Source organism: Amblyomma maculatum, chromosome 10 (genome assembly GCF_055883805.1).
Source record: "Amblyomma maculatum isolate TAMU_Amacu chromosome 10, ASM5588380v1, whole genome shotgun sequence".
NCBI classification, from domain to species: Eukaryota; Metazoa; Arthropoda; class Arachnida; order Ixodida; family Ixodidae; genus Amblyomma; species Amblyomma maculatum.
In genome coordinates this window covers 117,195,512-117,218,092 of record NC_139353.1, presented here as the reverse complement: position 1 = coordinate 117,218,092, position 22,581 = coordinate 117,195,512, and the positions used below count along the sequence as shown (strand labels likewise).

Sequence of the window (22,581 nt, the reverse complement as noted above, 5' to 3'; positions counted from 1 at the left end):
TGTAACGCCACCAAAAGTATTATGGTGGAAAGCGATTTGCTTATTATTGTAATTATAAAAATTACACATTGAAAAATCATCTTCAAAAATATAGTATTGTTAGTGGTGGTCAAAGCTGAGAAATGGAATAATATCTTAATAAACTAGATTGAATACTATTGCACCTAGCAATAAAAAAGAATGCAGGACAGAGAAAAAGTTCAGCCTTCACTTGCGTTCTGCCATGAAATTGACAGAAATAGTGAATTAATACCATTTTAAGCTATATTAAGTATTTGTCCCAGAAGCAGGAAAAGGGTGTATAAGCGCTGACAAGGTTTCAAATTTTACTTAAGGTAAAATGTAACTAAATTCAGCAAATACTAAATTGAAGTTTTGATGCCTACTTCATAAGGGCGAGCCATATAAGCACATCAATAGAACAAAAACAAGCATTTTTATATTTCTAATATTACATTTTGCAGAATGCAATATATTTACTGACTCAAATTAACAAAGTACTTTGCGTTGTTTCCACAGATTTTGATAAAAATTGATGTTGCGGCCGTTTCTTCAATTCTAATCAGTTTTCCTTGTTTTACCATTTTCTTACTTTTGTCCAATTAAAAAATAATATGCAGAAACACACACAAATCTAGAGCTTCAAATTTTTTCAGAAATAAAGAATGGAACCTAGATAATGCAGAGAAATAGTTTCTGTGCCAAGATATTATTGGATCTTGCAAGAATGCAGGCTGAGTTTGGCCATTATCAGCACAAGCACTCGGTTTAATATTTAATGTTATATTTTTAAACAGTATAACGCAACACTTTTTAGTCCATGATATTTTTGAGGTACTGAAGATTTTTGAGAGGGATTTGAATGAAAATCGAAGATGATCTTTTTTTAATTGCAGCAAATTTGCCCTTTACTGCTGTTTTCGAATTCTGAACAATTTTGATGCGTTGTGGAGAACACACCTAGTGGTCTGGAGCTCCAGATACTGCCTGGAATTAAGAACATGCGTCAGGAAGTGAAAAAAAACATTTAGTGCAACCAACCTAATGCATCATATGCCGGTACATAAGGTTAAAAATAAATATTTTTGCAGCGTATCGCTCCTGAAGCAAAGTTTGCGATTTTTTAATAACTCAACTGCAAAAACAAAACAGGTTTCTAATAGTGTTTGTAAATGTAAAACCTTCATATATTTAGTGAGTAAAGAATAGTAGATGACAAAATCATGGTATCCAAACTTGCATCATTTTTGAAATGGCAAAAACAGCGTTTTCTACCTCTAGAGATATTCCATACAAGTTTGTTTTTCGAGGAAACTACGCGTATCTTGAAAAACTAAGGTTAATTCTTTTGTGTCTATAGATATCCGCCCACCACATATAAAAATTTCATTGGAAACGAAAGATGGCCATGGGACCTCGATTATGTTTCTTATCTAAGGCACCCATAATACGCTGTGAGAAAGCCAATATCAAGGGCTTTTTTTTTAATATTCCATATTTCGAACGGTTGTGCCATCTAAGAAAATTTGAAAGCTAGGCACACCATAGGTGTTGCCAGCCCTCACTTTCTGTTACAGCTGCACTTGGTAAGCTGAATTAATGCTTTGAGTACCTTATTTTAGCCACGAATATAGCGCTATTACGTGTCAACTTTAAAGAAAGGCCGCAGTGACGCGATTCCTGTAGAATTTGTAAGTGAAATCTGTAAACCTTACAAATCTACCCATATATATGATCTCTTGTAGGTTTTATTCAAGCTACATTACACCTGCTGCGCCCCATAGCTTGAGCCAAGGGTTATAAATAAACCATTAGAAACAGACGATGGAAACCGGTGGCGCATTGCTGGCAGCCGCTTAGGACAGCGCAGAAAATTTTTATTTTGTACGTAGGGAAGTGAGGTTATTCGCTTCAAGTACTAAATATTCGCTTTAGACAATAAGTAGGACTTAGAGTCGGTGAGCACGTTCGGAAACCCCTGTTTCAATATTTGCGGTTAGAAACCTCATGTGTACCTTTTTTTCCAGCTGCAGATAAATTCCGGGTTATGTAGATACCGAAACTGTTACCAGCCCATTCGCGCACCTCAATTGTGCTGCTCACAACATGATTTTGAGCGGACAAAACAACCTGCCGCTATGATTGCTAGCCCCATGCATGAGTAAGGGTGATATGCTGGCAATGGTTGCTTCGCGTCGGCCCTCTGGCGCACATGAAGGCTCGAGTTACAATGAGCGCGCCGAACTTTGCAATGCGGATAATGACTACAAAGCGGTAAGGATACAAATGAGTTTAACAGTATTTTTCAGCTGTAAAATACAAATACAGTCTTGTTGGACGATGTGCTGGCGCGGACGAAGAAACAATAGGCAAATTGTAGGTCTAACGCTACACAGGGCTGTCGAGCCAAGCCAAGTCCTCAATTGTATTATCCGGGAATCAGATTTTTGTATTTTTGTGGTTTCCTATTGTATCTGGCGTTCAAAATGCAGACGTGAGGGTTCTTTATCGCAAATAATCAAACGTGGTTTGCGCCGGTACTCTTCAAACTAGCAACACCATTTATTGCGTAAGTCATTAATCAGTAATTTAGGTAAATAATGTCAATTAAGGATTCCAAACAAAACCTTTTCTGTGGCGCCCAAGGTAGCTTCCAGCAATATGTATCTGGTTTCCTTTGCCTGCCTCCGAAATGTTTTTTTTTTTATCTCTTGGATCAAATTTGCTTGGACAAGCAGTATATGTGCAAAAATGATGCATCTGTGAGCTACCCGTTTACGTGAGCTCCCGTTTAAGTGAGCTACCCACAAAACCAGTCAAAAGCGTATATCAGCTAACCAGCGGCCAGTGCAGCAGTCGTGGACGTAGATCGCTTGTGTATATTATATCTAGCCATTTCAAAAGATGCAAATGGTCGTCCAATATTCTCTTGGTAACGATATATAGTATAAACTGTTTTGCACATCGCAGAAAGCGTAGGAGCAGCAAAAAACTAGCGCGCCAGTCATATGCGGAGACAGCCGACAATCAAGCACTAATTCCTAGTGTGGGATGAAACACTGGCTGTCTCAGCCGTATTGCTGTGGAGGCGATCAAAATGCAACAGGGCACATGCTATGCAATGTATGTGCGTCTTTCATCCTCATAAACCCAAGGCAGCTGAAACTAATCTGGAACTCATCAGTATAGTGTTTCTCATTGACCATGAATTTCGGTACATGAATCCTAGAATTTTCTACATCTTCCTAAAATAATGCACGCGATTTTATATGCCTGGTAATAGTGTTGTAAATTTTGTTTCCGCGTTGTTTTTGTGCAGGTGCCATTTGCGAAAAAGTTGCGGTGGACGATTTGGAGGCACACGCATTTATTCGCAGGTGGCTGCCTGGTTTCTGTGACAGAGGGGGTGGGAGAAAAAGGCGTTATGCTGAAACCTCCCCTGGCGAACCAGGCATGCCACCTGTGAATGCAATTGCAGGGCCAGCCCCCTCACTACGCCTATGAGTGTGCCCTCCAGCTCCCTGGCCCCTTCCACTTCCCGAGAGCCCGCCCTGCCCTGCCCAACCCTGCCACTGCCCTGCACGCCCCTGCTGCCACTCTGCCTGCCACTGCCCCGCCAGCTGCGGCTGTGTGTGCCCTCAGCGCTGGCTAGTAACAACTGCCGTCTAGTAACAATTGCAATAAATATTATCATTTTGTGAACAATGCCCTTGTTTTGTGAATATCTACTGGTTGCTCATGAGCGACAATTTGGATTATTATGGCCACTCCTATTTGAAAGGCCATTATTGTCCCAGCAAGTTCGATTTGCTGTCGCGAATATGGCTTGAATGAAAACTGCTGCATTTTATGGCCGGTACAGGCAGTGCCACAAAATGTGTAATCTTGACATCATCAATGGTACATAAATGGAGTAGCCGGTGTACCCATAAACCATTGGATGAATATTGGTATCGACAATATGCGGCATGAATGGAGTAGCCAGTGCACCTGCAATGGCTAACCATTGGTATGATATTGGCATTGAAATTGGGCCATCAATGGAATAGCTGGTATTAAACAAATATTGGTAATACAATGATGGTATAATGCTGGACAGTATTGGCAAGAATCATGGTGCATGAATGGAAAGTCTAATATTGTGCCTACATTGGTGGCTCCAGCTTGGTTGAACACTGGACCAATCTTGGAACGAAAGATGGGCCAAGAATGGAGAATGTAGTAAAATGCCCAAATGCCAATATCAGTCCAATATTGATGCCATTATTTTCCAGTGATGAACCATTGTTGGACCAATGCTGGTGTGCTGCTTGGGATATCGTATCCTGAAGGCTTATTTCAGAGCGAACTGTGTAGAAGATACCTCTCATCGTCGAGGACCGAAGAAAACGACTCAAGATGAAGACCACCTTGTCGTAGCTGCAGGCGTCCAAGACCCCTTCATAACAGCGAAAAAAATTGCCGAGCAGGTCGATGTTGACATTAGTCTGCCTACCATTCGAGGACGACTTTATAAGGCTGGACTGAAAAGTTTCGCAGCTGATAGAAAGCCCTTCTTACAACCGCCTCACCTTCAGAAACGGTTAGAATTTGCTGACGGTCAGAGGACCTGGACGACGCACGAATGGAAGCAAGTGATATTCCGCAGCGAGTATACATTCTCCACCTGCTGGCATCAGCGGCTCCGCGTCTGGAAGGTCGCCTTTTTTTGGTAAAATATGCATGCGTATGCCTTTTTTCGCAGTTCAAAATACACTTTTTCTTTTCCGGCGGGTTTGACGAAAACTTCCTGAATTTTGCTGTCAGCGGACGCGTGTCCGTAAATGTGTGACGTGCCGTAAGCTACGCAAGCCTTAGCCCGCTCTACCACATTCCAGGGAGGCTGACCGCTGAAGCATACAAAGAAATGTTTGACACCATTCTTCCTGCATATGCAATTAATGAACCTTTCCCAGATGGGTGCTTTTATTTGCAGCATGACGGGTGCTCCGCACACACTGCATCTGTGTTAAGTGAGTATCTGAACAGCAGTGGCACCGCACAGCTGAAGTAGCCAACATGAAGTCCAGGGATCAACATCATTGGGAACATTTAGGGCGTTATGGAAGTGAACCGGGCACGTGTGCATCCGGACACAGAGAATCCAGAAACACTGTGGCAAGCAGTTGGAATCGTGGAAGTGGAATCGTCTTCCTTCTCGGAGATCTGACTTTGTTAGAGTCACTCTACACATCGCTGCCTGGAAAAATAGAGAAACTTCAAGAGCGAGGAGGACAACCTATGAAATAATAAAGGCAATTTGATTGGTTTCTGAAGCGGACAGTATCGTCAGACATCATGTTGCATTATATAGGAACGTGCCGCGTGTTGCGATTTCAACTTTTTAGCAGTGAATAAAAAATATTCACCAATAATGAAATTTAATTTTTTTACTCTTTAATAGCAGCTTTCGCAACTGCGAGCTAAGAGTATAGAATGAACAGGAGTGCTCTTGATCCGTACTGTGTTAGCGCTGTTCCCAACATGATCAAAACAGTATATATCAGTTTAATACTGCAATTATAGGAAAATGTAGGTACAGTAGAGGTCGCCTTTGTTTTCGAAACCTGACGCGTGTCGGTTGAGAGGGAGTAGAGAAGCGAGTGAAGAAAAGGAAATAAAAGTTGTGTAGAGTAGGGCACCGGGATAGTTGCGAGTGCACCCGAGACTACTTTCTTGCTGTTAATGCGAAAGTGTTGATTGCCCACGACATAGATAAGTAACTGTTCTTTAGTCGGCTGAAATCAGATCATCGAACATTTTTTTATTTATATAATCATCCTTGACATCCATCAGTGTGTATCGTTTATGCAGTGAGGCAATAAACATGATTTCAAATAATTAAGCAATACCTATTATGCGTGAATCCCCCATCAAACGCGCACAAACAGTGGCTTCATTTCATGGTTTTCCTCCAATATTTTGATAAGGACAATAAGGGCGCTTAGTTATTCTTCATAGAGAAATAATTGAGTCCAAATAAGGAGCAGGATACGGAATACACCTATTCATTCATATGGCCCGCCACCTTGGATGATATTTGGTGACGCTTATTTCTGGATGCTGCTACCGTCGCCACAATAGTCTGGTGATGATATATATATTGCTTTTGAGTGAATAATATCGAACATGTGGGAAGCTTTAACACGCTTTGACCGCGCACAGCTCAGTGGTGCGGTAGAGTGGTGTGCTAAGTAGCAACTAAGCAAAAATATTCTTACGTGGCAGCAAGCGATGACAACCGGAGAACAGACAACAGAAAGAAGATGCTCGAGAGATGACGTTTAATGAATCTGTGTGCGGGCCTAGCGCACGCACTCCTACCCGCGCCACTGCCTACTTCTTCTTCCAAGTCCGTCACATGACCCGGGGCCACCAAGCGATCGTCCCGATCGTAGACGACGAAGTGTACCGATGATGATTCCATGGCATGCGGATGGGCGTGTCTAGATGTTTGAAGAACAGGAAGAAGTAAGAATAGAACGGCTTGCCGGTATGATGTCTTGTACGTGGGTGATCCGCCTTTCCTGGAGCTGTCAACCATCCGTCACCAGTCCATGGGACCGATGGCTCGAGGTCACGTAGGGCAGCTTCGGCGGGGGTAGCGTGTTCGTGTCCATCGGTTCCTTCGGGTCATTCGGGTCTTTCGGGTCCTTCGTGTCGGCTCTGATTGGTCTGCCTGTTCTCTTCAGGTCCGGGCTGAGGCCTGGGCGATGGTAGTTGGTTCGAGTCTTGGCTTGAAGGGCTGGGGCGAAGCTGCTCGGCGATGTCCCTGGGCCCTCGGTTGATGGTCCCGGCTTACAGATGGCGTCGATGCTCCAAGGCGAGGGTGGGGATTACGTACCCCGCACCTCCACCAGATGTTTCCTGGCGGCAAGCGATGACAAGGGGAGAACAGAGGACAAAAAGAAGATGCTCGATGGTCGTGAGATGACGTTTAATGATTCTGTGTGCGGGCATCTCACGACCATCGAGCATGTGTGTCCGCGCCACTGCTCTCTTCTTCCTGCTTCGTCCGTAACAATATGTACTATGACTCACCCATTGCTGAGAGGAAATCTCGCGCCTTGTGGAAAAACATGAAGGCAACAGACGCTTGCGTAGTTCCCTTCCTGAACGATACAAAATGCATCGCAAGGCGGCTATATCAATTATGGTTGAACACGCGCACGACAAACTAGGTGCCAATTGACTGCGTGCAATCCCACCGTATATAAACAAAAGGCCATGTGTGGTGTCACCGCACCCTGCTTATGACGCGTGAAAAAAATTGTTACCAGGTAGCGGGGGTGTAGGCTGTTATAGGAACAGAAAAAAGAGAGAGAGGCACTACCAAGATATTTCCCTCGCCACGGAAGGCGGTGACGTAAAGTGGCGTTGCTCCCTAGACTAGACGCCAAATACGGGGCGAGACTCGAGCGGCTCGAGACAGGCATGAATAACATCATAGGCGCCCTAAACCGAATTCAGGAACAATCTAAACAAACAAACGCGGCTCTTGCTGCTATGGCAGAAAGGCAAATAGTGAGAGAAGGGATACTTGACCAATTCCAACATGGGCAAAACGCAACGAAAGATTAATTCGACGGTATGGCAGTGGAACTGCCGAGGAACTGCGCAAGCGAGCGTTAGTGCAACAGCATCTCAAGCAAATAGTTGAAAAACCTCTAGCCGTAGCCCTGCAGGAAACTGGCAAAGGAGTAATTAAATTATCAGGATATCAAGCGTTTGCTAGTGGACGGGGAGAAAAATCCCGAGTCACTACATTCGTCAAAAAGGAACGTAGCGGTGATCGAACAGGAAATTAGTTCTCGCGGTAATGAGGCGGTTTTCGTTGAAATCATCACGGGCAGAAAGAAGGAACCCAGTATTTTCGTCCCAAACATATACAGCTCTCCTCAGCAGCTCAAAGTTAGGTTCAAGACATTATTTCGCAAAGCAATGAAGGCAGCCGCAGCTAACCCCCTGCTAATTGTAGCAGACTTCAACGCCTGCCACCAAGAGTGGGGATATAATAGGCAAGATCCGAAGGCAGGCAGTTATGGGAAGATTTTCACGAATTAAACCTCACCCTGCAGACAGATTCTGCCTGCCCGACCAGGGTGGGAAACAGTGTGAGCAAGACACAACCCCAGACTTAACATTCACCAAAAACATAGAGTAGCTTAGGTGGAAGAACACAAAGCTCAACTTTGGAAGCGATCATTACGTCCTCGAAATAACGCTTAAACGGGGAGTCAAAGTTAGACGAGAAAAGATCATCAGCGCAATCGAATGGGAGAAATTCAGACAAATTAGTGAATCTGCAAACATGGACGAAAATATTGAAAATATCGACGATTGGGCAGAAACCCTCATGCACCACGTTAAATCCGCTACCATTACCCTAGAGGCGGACGATGCACCGAAAACAGTCGACAGGAAACTCCTACACATGTGGGAAGCAAAAAAAAAAGGTATGGAAAGACGCATCCGGTGTCAGAGTTGGAACCGAATCCTAAGGCGAAAAATAGCCAGGCACAATAAACAAATTGAGGATTATGCAATTAAACTCTGCGAGCAAAACTGGCGTAACAGGTGCGATGAAATGGAGGGCAACATGAGCCTTTCAGACGTGGAGAGTGTTACAATATTTTCTTGATCCCGACAGTTCGAAAACACAGTCAAACACAACAATAGCAAAGGCAAGACCCGCGTTCGAGGGGACTGACGCGGAACTAATAACTAAACTCGTAGACACATATGTCGGCGATACAACATCCCTCCCTCTTAGGCAATACACGGGCCCACTGAACGAGGCCATCGACGCGCCCATGTCAAAAGCGGAAGTTAGAGCCGAAATCCTGAGCTTAAAGATGCGATCAGCTCCCGGCCCCGATGGAATAACAAATAAAATTCTACGAAACCTAGACGACGCTTCCATAACGGCACTAACCTACTACATGCAAGAAGTATGGAGTAGCGGTCGTCTTCACCAGCAGTGGAAAACTGCAAACGTTGTGCTAATTCCAAAACCTGGCAAACCCCCGAAATTTGAAAACCAGACCTATTTCTCTAACATCATGCATTGAAAAGCTTATGGAACGCGTACTTCAAACAAGGCTAATTTCATGGAGAAAAGCGACCTGTGGCCGCATGAGATGGTCGGGCTCCGACCGGGCCTGTGCACACAGGACGTAATGCTCCGATTACAACATGACATAATTGACTCGAAATCCAGAGACGCGAAGGTAATTCTAGCACTAGATCTAACAAAAGCATTTGACAACGTAAAACACCAGGCAATTCTCGAGGGACTGCAGGAGTTAGGAGTCGGCGAGAGGACATATAATTACGTAATGGATTTCCTGACAAACAGGAGGAATTGAAACTAAAGTTTCAGGACCTAGAATCCCCCACTGTCCACCTCGGAATAAAGGAACGCCGCTAGGCTCGGTGCTCTCCCCCTTCCCTTTTAACGTGGTGAGGAGAGGCCTTCCTGCCGCTCCTAAATTCATAAAAGACCTGAAGTTCAGCATTTACGAGGACGACGTTAATCTCTGGATGAACAGTGGCAGCATAGAAGAACGCCAACAGGAGGCGGCGGACACCATTGTGTCCTACGCGGCCGAAAGGGGTCTTGCGTGCTCTCCGCAAAAATCCGAACTTTTCATATATAATGCAAAATCGATGAGGTGCAAGGGCGACTTTAACGTGGAAATTAGGGTCGACGGCAAAACCGTACCAAAAGTCCAGCAAATCAGAATCCTCGGACTTTTTATTCAAGAGGACGGGTATAACGACGGAACGATAAAAAAACTCACTACCTACGCGATGAAAGTAACAGGGATATTTAGGAGGATTGCATTCAAAGGCAGAGGCCTCAAAGACAGAAGCCTCTTGAGACTGATGCAGGCGTACATAATAAGTCGAATATGCTATGCCATACCGTTCCTCAACATCAGGACCAATGAAAAAGATAGACGCACTCATCAGGCGTTGCGTCAAGAGGGAGCTGGGTCTACCCATCTCCTCTTCTACGGAACGCCTGATAGAAATGGGAGTGCATAATAGCTGGACGGAACTTGCTGAAGCGGTGAGAATCGCCCAGCATGAGAGATTAAGTTGGTCGAGCACGGGTCGAACCATCTTAGAATGGGTGGGTCGAAAAATAGATAGGGGCACAGCCTACAAGGTTGCCCTACCGCCACAATGTCGCGAGAACATCATTGTCCGTCCTCTCCCCCGCAACATGCATCCAGAATACCGCAACGAGAGACGGGAGAAGAGAGCAGAAGCACTGGTTAAAAGTGCGAAAGATTTCAGAGTAAAAGAAGTTGCCTACGTAGGCGCTGCAAGCGGCCGATCAGGGGCGGCAGTCGGTAGTCGATGGTAGCGGCGCACCAGTAGCCTCCGCCATTATCCGAAGCAGAAACATAGACACGGCTGAAGAGGTAATAGCGCTCGCTTGCGTTGGAACGAAGGCTAGATTGATCTTTAGCTACAGTAAAACGGCTCTCTGGAATATCAGAAAGGCAGGGTCTCGCAAGAAGCCGCCCGAATTATAAAAGCTGCAACTAAAATCGATCGCAAAATCACCATAATTTGGGTCCCAGCACCCACGTCCATCCCCGGCAACGAGGCGGCCCATGATTTAGCCCGAGATCTCTACTTCCGGGCAAACGCGGAGCCGCCCGATTGCCAGGCGATGGACGGACGTTTGCAACCCTATGAGGAAATAACCAAAAATTATAGATTAGGAAGACGTCTGATGCCTCCGCCGGATCCTAGCTTAAATAATAGAGGCCATAAGCCTGGCGGCGATTACAAGCCGGAAATTTCCCGAACCCTGCCTTGTTTCACACCCAGATAGATGAGAGAAAAAATGATAAATGTAAAGCCTGCGAAGCGAGGGGGACCCTCGACCATATACTTTGGGAATGCACTAAGTCTCCGGGCGCTAGGGACAACATTAAAAGTAGAGAAGCCTGGGTAACACTGCTGCGAAGCGACATCCCCGCTGACCAGCAGAAAGCCGTCCGCCTGGCGGCTGAGGCCGCGAAGAACCAATGTATATTCGCCTTCCTTAGTCGCGGAGGTTAAAGCCCCCGTTCCTCAGGCCTGCGTGCCAGGAGTGGGGAGTTGGGGGCCTCCTAAATCGGTGGAAATTAAAGTTTTAATCAATCAATCAATCTCCTCGTCTCGGTTGCGGCTCTAGCGATCACCTTCATATTGTTTGCGACTAGTCGTAGTGGTGTCTTCTTTCCTTCCTCTATTTGGTGTCTCCAGTATCATATTTTTCAAGATTAGGGGGACAACGTCTCATAAAAGACGCCTTTCCCTGCCCCTGATGGATTGCTTTCGCGTTAGCAAATTAAGATCCACAGTTGCTACCGCTCTTTTGTGGTGACTATACTGAACTTGCTTTAGGGAACCAAATTAGGACAACTTTTCCAACCACGAAGGAAGTAATAAAAACCTTGTCAATTCTCCCGAATGATTTCGACCAGCCCGGCATAGGAATAACAGCTTTCATTTTATGGTCACTTGCTCCTTTTGTATTCATTTGTAATGGAGAATTTCCCAAAATTATGAGTATATTGGACATACATGTTTGGACTGATATTCTAACAGATCGTTCCGAGTCACTGAATTCGACCGCATTGGCAACGGCGCGGAGGCCATTCCTTCTGAGTATTTTTTTCTATCATAAGTGCTATTTGATGTTTCTTGGGAGGAGCAAAAATAGGTCTAAGGGTAAATATGTATATTAAGCATGAAATAAGATGCAATGATGCACACACACATACACACGCATATATATATATATATATAGTGAAAGAATTCAGGCCTGGTTGAGACGGCAAAGTCGTGACGGCAAGGCAAGATACGCCATGTCAGCGTTTAATATGATGGTGAACCCAGGCAGTACTGGAGCCCGCGCCGCGGCACAATGACGATTATATGTACAAAAGAAAGAAGAAGGTTGTGGTATGTACAAATGAAAGGAGATCAGTGGAGGGCTCGCAATATATATGTAATGTCCCGTGGTGGTAAGAATTTCGTCAGCAGCAAGTGAGGAGACGATCTTCACTGGAGTCAAATCTTTATTGGGCTGTCTTGAGCCCGTAAAATAACTGACCTCCCCGGCAACGATAGGTACAATTGTGCTCAGCGGTCGTCGATATACAAACACCCGTTGCACGCGTCAGTGCTATATTTAGAGGCTGCGACAAACGTTCGAGATAAAACCGCAACTGGTGACTAGCATACCCAGGAACATCCTAGAAACATACACGCATGGCAAGAATGATTGAGATACGCCTCAGCGCAACTTGCGCGACAAATAAAATGATAACGCTAGGTCTCGCGACCAAAGAAATAGACAAAGCATACACAAGAGCACGAAGCGACACATGCAAAAATCTCTTGAAATCTTAAATAAAAAGTTCGAGGAGCCACTTTGGATCCCCTGCGATGAGGCGAAAGCCTCTATCTTGCGGTGGTCCGAAGCTCTCTACTACGGCACCCCTTTCTCTCTGTTTTCACTTCCACCAAACAGCCAGAGCAGCCAATGTAGGTTAGAAAAGTAGGTTTAATAACAGTGACGCGGCACTGGGACGCGGCAAAGCTGGCGAGAGTTCGAGCGAGGACGAAGAACACCGGGCCTCCTAACATGGCTAAGGCCAGCTAAAACGTCGGTAATCCAGTCCGGCCGCATGACGGCGCCACAAGAGTGATTAGGAATACGGCATTACTCCCCCTCTTTGAAAGACGCCGTCCTCGGCGCTAACCTAACCTTCGGCGATCAGAGCAACAAGGAACATCGGTAGTGTCGGATGACTGGGGCGACCGAGCGGCTAACGGGCGTGGCAGGGCTTCGACGGCGCCACAAGATTGATTAGGAGTGGGGCAATATTATTTTTAGAGCAGAATACTTTCTTGATTCCAGTAAAAATCGTACGTATGCACTAAAGTCTGTAGCTGCGGGAGTACCCGCTTCGCTATGGGGAGCAAAATATAGCTATATGAATCCTGGTGTTAAGGCTAAGAAATATACAAATATCCCCTAGCCAGCTAAGCTCCTTATATGGTTAGAATACTATAGATCTATAGCAGCTAACGAAATGTTATGTCTACTCGCCTATAGCCTAGGGAACATGGTGTGTTATATACCTACCTAAAACTGCTTTTAAGGGTAGTAGTCTACAGTTTGAAGTCTATTTACATCTTTAGAGCTGTTATTAGCACGACTACTCGCATCAGCTCTAGTGACATACATTTTCCTATAGCGAGCTAAAATTGTTTACATGGGCTGCGGCCTTGTGTAAATATATTTCTGTCTCTATAAGCTCCTAGAGGTAATGATATGACTACTCATCTATACATTCAGGCATATAGTCCTCTAAACTTGTTAAGATATTTGATAGTTGGGAACCTACAACCGGAGTAGCAGATTTTTCTTCAGGTGCCCATGGATATTCACATGACACTGCGGATGCCATCAGAAGCTCACTAAAGCCCATAAACAATGTATGTATGATGAAATTTTGTATGAAAAGACACTCCAGGTGTGCCTGCTTGGATAATCAGGGAGCCTACCAAGTGAAACGCCGCGAGAATACACAAAGCACCAGCTGTTTCTAGTGAAAAAACTGTCAAGATTTTCTGACAGACCTCCAGAAATTTTCACTTGCTAGAAGCTGTCCATCACTGAGTTGAAGCCGACCGTGTCTAGCATATATGATAAAAAATATAATGAAAACATTGGTGATTTAGCTGTTCCTTATTTTTCCTACACATCTACTAATTACGGATTTTTATCGTTTCAAACGTTTGCCTGCTACTGGTGTAAAAAGAAACCTTTCCGGCCTTCGTATTTCATATGTCTTACTTTACGCCCCAAATAGGCCAGTTGGATTATGATAACATTTACAGTAATTATGCCATGTTTCTGCGAGGAATAAACAGGTGTACCACTTTTTACAGCCGGATGGACGATGCAGCCTATCAGCCATCATCATGTATTCATTCAAGAGTAATTCACAGAGGTTCACTAAATCTACGCAGCTAGCATCGAATTTATGATAAATATCATATTACAACCTGAATTTAATTTCCTGGACAAAAACGTCTCGCTGTCGCTTTCTACCCACTTGCTGTCTCTTAATGTTCAGTTGGTCATTTCTGATAGCCATCGGCGTGGTTCACAATTTAGGTGGAGCTGCTAAAGTTGACTCTATTTTTCTTCCTAACAGGTGGTGACTACCTGAGGATAACGCTGTCATATACTTTTCTCTATAGGGTCGCAAGTCATTGCCGTTTATCTTCTGATAATAGCTCAAATACTCTCTAGTTCAATCTGATTGTCCTAGTTATTTTGCACTTCTAGCCAAAAATAATCCGATTATTACCGAACTGCTTCTTTCCAAACCGTTAATTTAATCTTCCGCATATTTTTTCCAGTCCTAATGTTTAGCTCATTGGAACAATAGTCACGTTTTTGTATTCGCCGACATATCTACTCCAAAACCCAATGTCATCGTCAGATTTCATGTTAATCAGTTGTACTCCACTAGCCATTATCCTTAACTGTTCATTATCCAGTTGCTTGAATACCTCGTCTACCAGCCTACGTATATCAATTAAGAGTGGGTATGACATAATTGCACATTCTTCGAAGAGCTAAAATTACCCTTAGGATCTGCCACTCAGTTTAGAGTGATATATAACAATATTTTATAATGTCAAATGTCTAATGTTTCCTATCGAGGAAAGTATATACAAAACCCCAAAACTATCACTTAAGCTAGCTCTGGCACTTATGGCAACTAGCGCAAATTTGGCTTGTAACCTCGGTACCCACATCGTTTTTAGTCTAAAAAAAGAAACCTCTGACTTACGGAGCAACCCTCATCAAACAAAACCAACATGGACGCTTATAGGGCTGCCCACACAAATGATTTTAGGCCGTTTTGAGCTTGAAATATAAGCAGCTCACGTGCTCAGTAAAAAAACGGTATGATATTAGTAATCTGGTACAATTTTGTACTTTACAGTGGCGTTACTAATAGAGAACAAAATATAAAAAACGAACGACTGAAAACCGAGAACTTTCCCTCAGTGAGAAATTTTCAATCTGCAATGTATATGATAAGACGCTTTACTTAGGCAAAACTCTTCTATATGACGTACCGGTTATTGCCCTCCATAAATGTGGTAGAATAGTTCAAACCGCTTGAAGATATTCCCAATATATTAAAGCCTAAGCACGTGTTGCCGTTAATAGGCGTAAAATGGTGATTGGTGGCGTACAGCCAATAAAAGCTTGAGGTATTGAATGCCTGGAATAAAGATAGTTAAGATATTAATGGCTTTGCAATGCCCTACAAAATTGCACGCACACTATTACTTCACACATAATATATATATATATATATATATATATATATATATATATATATATATATATATATATATATATATATATAGAGAGAGAGAGAGAGAGAGAGAGAGAGAGAGCATCTGTAAAGGCACATTACGTACTATATAATATGCCTCTAAGGACTAATTTCATCCTACCCACACCTCCCGCCGACTATCGCTACTTCGGCCTCTCTCTTTTGCTCACTCGGAGAACTAAGCGCCGCCGTTCCGAGGTAAGGACTGCGTTTTCCTTTAATTTTGCACAACATCGGTTCTTTCCGCAGAATGTTATCCAGACTTTAGTCTATGGCGTTATAGTTCTCGCCTTTGTGCATACGCCTTTGTGCCGCTGTCCTGTTAAGAAACAAACATTGCCGCCGATTTCAACGTTCTATAGATTTTTTTTCACTGAACTGCCAGTCCACGTCGCATTCAACCACTTGTGGCGTGCACAGCTCGAACTGTTGTACAGGACGTTTTCTACGTCGCTGAGTTTATAAAGTTATCTCGCGGCACTATCGTTCTGTTTATAGGTTCCGACTTTCTCAAAGTTCATCAAGCCATCAATAATTGTGCCCGTGCCAGCATTTATTTTTTCTCCACTTTCACCTGTAACCTCACCCGCCTGCCCATTCCCACCACAATCAGAAGATAATGAAATCGTTGACGTGGGTGCTGACTTCCCAGCCTAATTTACCTTTTGTTCTACAGCGGCAAGCCGAACTTGGTTTTGCTCCCATTATTGCGAGAAAGGCCCGATGTAGATAATAATGGGCAGCCCGAGTCCAAAATCTCCAACTGGGTGCTTATTGGGAGAAACAATCAAATATTTTGTACATATTTGTCCTTTCTAAACAGCTAGATCATGAAATTTTACAATCATTTCGTAAGAATAAGATAGGTAAATAATTCCGAATTCCGGCTAGCTCATGTAGTGATGTTGTTCGTTCTGAAGATCAACATTGCATGGAGAGCTGCAGGCTATCCATAGTTAGCAATGTGCGTATTCTATGCTTTTAGCGCTATTTCTGTGAGCGCCAGTACCGAAGCCAAACAATGCTTTTAACCGACTACTGGTGCTAAAAAATGTAATACAAACCATCGATGATAACAACTTATGGCAAAGCCTAAAACAAATAATTGATTGAAAGAAAGCGCACCACATAGTATGCTAACCTTCTGGTATACTTTCAGCTCTGCTACGAACAATATAGGACAGACCGCGGCATTGATTTGGCAGTCTCATTTCGACTAACGCTATTTGTCGCGACAGCAGTCGGCATTTAGGTTGCGTCAATAATGATTTTTAACAAATCTGATGTACATACGGACGCTCGAATTTTTGTCTTCGCCATGGTCTATGTTAGACCTAAAGCAGTTTTGTCTGGCCGGTCCCAATTCTGCTTGCCGTTGTTTTTTAATCTAGAACACACTGGTTGCACGTGCCTTCAGATTCCCCAAGAGGGACCAATTTTGGTATCATGCGGGTACACCAGCTTTCCAGCTTCATCACGCCCGATGTACGACCAAAAGCAGGTTATCTAGGGCCGCTTCTTTTGGACTTCACAAATGATTGTCCAATTTGAGATTTCATTCATATTCCACTTGCCCTTTCGTAAAATACCGAGTGGGCAGCATGGGCGCATTTTATATGGGCAGCCCCAGTTCGATTCTTACAGAGCTTTCCCACAATGAGACCACATTTAGGCTAGATCTGACCTTATAGTCGCTTGTAGTCTGGGAGGAAAAATGCGCTGTGTGCTAGCCCGAGCAACGCCGCTATTGGAAATACGCAACACGTAGGCCAAACGAGCCTCGTGTATTTTTGCCCCTTCAGAGACCAATGTAGGTAATTTGTTGGTTACCTAGCTCTGCTTGCATACATCAGACCCCCTGGGGCTCCCGTTCTGTGATACCTGGGGGTGAGGAAAATTTGTAGTCATCGTGCTCTGTCATTTCTTTATTACTAACATATATTATAAAACATTGCACTTATTCACATGAAAATTACTAAACATTCATAAATACAAATGTTTGAAGCCTGAAAAGCTTTATATGTTTTCCTAACGGTAATATATTGCCAGGGGGCGCTCAGAGCAAAAGACGTTGAAGTGGCGCTCAGAGAAAAAGGACGAAGTGAATTGGCTCCGGACTCGCAGGACGTACCTAAAGCTTGGACCGTGTAATTCCACCTGCACTGGCTCTGATAACCTAGCCCTAGTCGCCAATACCGTGACAAATCTGGTGGAGGTCAGGTCTGATGTCCCGTACCCCTCCGCTAAGCAGGAGTGCTGGTCATATATTCGAGGAAACGCCTGTTCACCGCACCAGCCGCAGGCAACGAGGCCTACCACTTGAGTTTCCCCCTCGGCTATGACTACCGGCAGCCACGACGTCGTCGCAATGCCTGGAGCGGCCCCTACTTACCTGACTTTCAGAACCCCCGCGTCCCAAAGACCTTTCACGGGGACACCTATGAAGACGTCGACGACTGGTTGCAACACTACAAAAGGGTAGCTACCTTCAACGTCTGGATGACGCCGCCCTGCTTCGCAGCGTCTACTTCAGCCTTGAAGGTGGCGCTCGGACATAGTTCGAGAACCATGAAGACCAGCTGCCTTCCTGGAGTGAGTTCAAGCGTCATCTTGAGGCTACTTATGGTAGCTCAGATCGCCGCGAACGGGCCAAACGCGCTCTCCAATCTCGGGTTCAAATGCCTAAAGAAACCGCCGCGGCATATATCGAAGACATGACACACCTCTTCAAGCGGGCAGACCCTGCAATGTCCGAGGACAAAAAGCTGCGCTACCGCATGCTTGGCGTTAAAGAGCAGCTTTTTGCTGGCCTGGTGCGCAGCCCACCGAAAACTGTCGCAGAATTCCTTGCGGAAACATCCACGATAGAAAAAGTGCTCCAGCAGCGAGCTTCGGCACAAAATAGTACCAGCCATGCCACCTCCGTCTCTGCCGAGTTACCATCGCATGGCATGGACGCATCGGCGGTACGGGAGCTCGTACGGTCGATTGTGCGCGACGAACTCAGACTGCTGTATGGCGCACTTCAACCAGCTTCTACCTCCATTGCGAGGGTTGTCCGTGACGAAGTGCAGCAAGCGCTCCGGCCTGCGTTTTCAAGATGTGAACCTCACCCTATTCCTCCTCTTAAGCCACCTGAGTGTCAGCGTCCAACATACGCCGAGGTGCTACAATACTCTCCACCCCAGTCGCCGACCCTCATTCCTGCTAACGTAGCTGCACCAACAGCCCCGGACCCCGTTATGCAGTACGTAACGTATTCCCGACCGTCTAGACGGAAAGCAGACGAGTGGCGTACCCCCGACTGACGGCCTTTATGCTTTCACTGCGGCGAACCGGGTCATGTCTATCGGCGCTGTCCCTACCGTCGACTAGGCCTCGAAGGTTTTTCCGCCGATTCACCACGGCCTCGCTACGTGCGAACGGCCCCGAGCCGTTGAAGATTTCGTCAATGACCAGCGCCGCGGGGTTCCGTCTCGTCTGCGGCAATCTCGATCACCGTCGCCCAGGGCTCACCCTTCGCCATCTGCTGCGAGGTTCTCATGGGCAGCACAGGGTCGATTGTCCAGCCCCCAGCGGGAAAACTGAAACCAGCGACCTTCGGGGGTAGGCTCGCTGGACATCGCTGCGCGCTAGACCCCCCATCAACGCGGACACGGAAAGACTACGAATCGACATTGAAAAAATTCCGCGATGCAGATTATAACGCTACCTCGACGCCACCACGACGCACCCGCAACGACGACGAATTGCCGGTGGAAACGACGACGCACCAACGCACCCGCAACAACGACGAATTGCCGGTGAAACAGACGACGCAACAATGCACTCGCAACGACGAATTGCCGGTGAAACAGACGACGCAACAATGCACCCGCAACAACGACTAATTGACGGTGGAACAGATAACGCGACAACGCACCAGCAACGATGACGAATTGCCGGTGGAACGGACACCGCAACAACGCGCCTGCAACAACGACGAATTGCAGGTGAAGCATACCGCGTACACCGACGCAGAGCTCTCAAACACTCAGAAGCCTGATATTCGCGAGCAGCTGTCGTTGGACATACCAGTAATACTGGATGATCGCCATGTTCGAGCTTTGTTGGATACTGGCGCTGATTATTCTATTTTGAGCAGCCAGTTTACCGCGATTCTCAAGAAGGTTTTGACTCCGTGGGCTGGCACACACGTTCGTTCTGCGGGTGGTCATCTGGTTACTCCTCTAGGCATGTGCACGGCCAGGGTTCAAATTCAAGAGTCGACATTTGTGGTAAGCTGCCTCGTTCTGAAAAGCTGCTCACGTGACCTAATTCTGGGCGTAGATTTTCTTCTTGAATATGGCGCAATTATTGACCTCCGGGATTTTAAGGTCTCGTTTTCTACTGAGAAAGCAGTGGCCCTCAGCAGTACACAGCGACCACTCAATGTGCTTCGAGTTTATGCGGACAGTGTCACGCTGCCACCCCGAACCAGCACCTTCCTTAATGTCAAATGCAATGCATGCACTTCACGATGGTGATGCAATAGCCGAAACTAACCTCTCGTTACTGTTGACTGCGTTCTGCGTGGCTCGCAGTTTGATCCAACTTAACTGTGGTCAGTCCAAGGTGCTTGTTGTCAATTTTTCGCACGAGTATCGACACGTTTTTCGGAATACTTCCTTAGCTTTCGCGGAACGCATATCTGAAGTCTCCGAGTGCTTGTCCACAGAAACCGTGCCACCGCCCACATCCCTCGACAACCTCGATATTAGCTCAGAGCTATCGGTGAGCCAGCGTGAACAGCTGTTTTCATTGTTACTCGAATTCAGAGAGTGTTTTGCATCATCGTCAAAGTGCATCAGACTTCCATTGCCAAGCACCAGATCGTGACGTTCGATGATGTGCGCCCAATTCACCAGCACTCCTACCGCGTCTCTTCGAACGAGCGCGAAGTCACAAGTTAAACTAATGCTCGAAGATGATGTTATCCAGCCTTCAAATAGCCCAAGGTCCTCCCCAGTGGTTCTAGTTAAAAAGAAAGACGGCACGTTACGTTTTTGCGTCTATAACCGCAAGCTGAACTCCGTAACCAAGAAGGATGTTTACCCCTTGCCGCGGACTGACGACTCTCTCGGCCGCCTTCGGCGTGCGAAGTGCTTTTTGTCAATCGATCTGAAAAGTGGCTACTGGCAGATTGAGGTAGATGAGCGAGACCGTGAAAAGACGGCCTTTGTCACACCCGACGGACTTTACGAATTTAAAGTTCTACCTTTCGGACTTTGTTCCGCGCCGGCCACATTTCAGCGGATAATGGACACTGTCCTCGCCGGGCTTAAATAGCAGTGTTTCCTAGTCTACCTAGATGACGTGGTGGTCTTCGCAGAATCGTTTGCACAACATCTTAAGCGCCTGTGGTCAGTACTCGAAGCCCTTCGATCCGCTAACTTGACACTTAAGCCACAGAAATGTCACTTTCGCTAAACAGAGCTTAAACTTCTCGGTCATGTCGTAAGCGCTGCCGGCGTGAAGCCCGATCCTGACAAGCTTACTGCTGTTGCGGAATTTCCGATTCCACGTGACAAGAAAGCTGTTCGCAGATTTCTCGGCTTGTGCAGTTATTACCGCCGTTTTATAGATACATTCGCTGATCTTGCTGAACCGCTGACTCGGCTCACCCGGGGAGACACCTGTTGCCCATCCACCCAAGCAAACGCCGGACTGCACGCCCAGGTGCATTTTATGCGGTGAAGCCCACTTCACGGGGACCAAACGCTGCAAAGTGCGCTTCGAACGCTCAGGAAACTCCTCCAAAAAATCCACACCGCCGATAACGATTTAGGACGCTCGACCTCCTGAGACAACTCTCAAGTCATCTAGACCATCAAGAAGCCGGTTTCGATCGTCTTCGAAGTCGCGCAGCCGCTCGAAGACGGGATCCCGCCATGGCCACAGCAGAAGCCGCTCGAGGTCCTTCCCGCCACTCCCGGGCCAAACAGTCCAGGAATCCACGAAACAGGTGAGCTGGAGGCCGCAGTCTTCCCCGCTCGAGCGAGAGAACGCGGAACTTAAAGCTCAGTTAAAAACACAGTCTGAAGAAATTGCCGAGCTTAAACGGCAGCTGCAACTCCTTCTTAGGCGAGAGCAGTACCCTGCAGTATTGCAAACCCAAGCACCTCCCACCATTTCCAAAACTCCTTCAAACTCTCCCCCCTGCGCGTCCTCTTTGCGCGCTACGTCGCCTGCTCGTGGCGTTCCCGCAAAACGCAAGATAGCCACTGGGGTAGTTCCTTCAGCGCCATCAATGCCAGACCAGACTGCCCTGCTTATAACCGCAATGCAGTCCCTGGAACGCTCGGTACAATATTTCCGCGCCGAAACCCAGAACTGGATGACGAACGCCGCAAAACGACTAGAGGCTATTGAGACGCGTCAAAGTGCTCAAGAGGCCTCGTTTTCTCAAATCCAAACCCAAGTTTCTGAGCTTCTGCCCAGAGGTTGCACTGTACTACCCATCCCTTTAGCTATTACTGATAGCACCCAACATGGCGGCACACCCCAACAGAATTAGCATGTGGCAGTGGAACTGCAGAGGTTTCCGCACAAAGCGGAATAATCTGCAACTTCACTTATCTACCCTATCCCCTAGCGAGATACCGGCAGTGATAGCGCTGCAGAAGACGCTTGTTTCGGTTAAGCTCCGCGACTATACTACTTACGAGCCCTCCACACAGCCTCAATCCAGGGTAGCGTCGTTGGTGCACCGCAACTTTACCGCGGTCGAACACCCTCTTGAGGTGGATGACGTGGATGGCCTCTTGCTGGAACTCCTACCCCGCACACGAAAAGCACACACCCTTTTTGTTCTCAACCTCTATAGCCCGCCCAAGAGCCCTCCTGCCCCCCTCATTGGCGCAATCAAGAAAGCCCTCACAGTTAGCGCGGGAGGATCCCTACTAGTGGTAGGCGACTTCAATTTCTAGCCATACCAGCTGGGGTTACCGAAAAAACTGCCGTAAGGGTACGGCAATTTTGTCCTTCGTTCAGGACGAAGGGCTTTCTATTCTCAACGACACCTCCTATCCCACCCGAATCGGATCTAGCGTTCAGCACGACA

At 46.2% G+C, this 22,581-nt stretch overlaps 1 protein-coding gene across 5 annotated transcripts in view; it reads right to left on the bottom strand.

Annotated features, from left to right (window-relative positions):
* The window catches only part of LOC146177308 (uncharacterized), a 141,975-nt gene that overhangs the window by 38,958 nt on the left and 80,436 nt on the right, over positions 1 to 22,581 (bottom strand). For 4 of the 5 annotated variants that reach the window (XM_084580423.1, XM_084580424.1, XM_084580422.1 and 1 more), the window contains one exon: positions 15,214 to 15,362. In XM_084580423.1, coding sequence (XP_084436549.1) covers positions 15,214 to 15,362 — 149 coding nt within the window. Of the gene's footprint in view, positions 1 to 15,213; positions 15,363 to 22,183; positions 22,295 to 22,581 lie in introns of all 5 variants that reach the window. The other variant, XM_084580425.1, reaches the window with a different exon arrangement.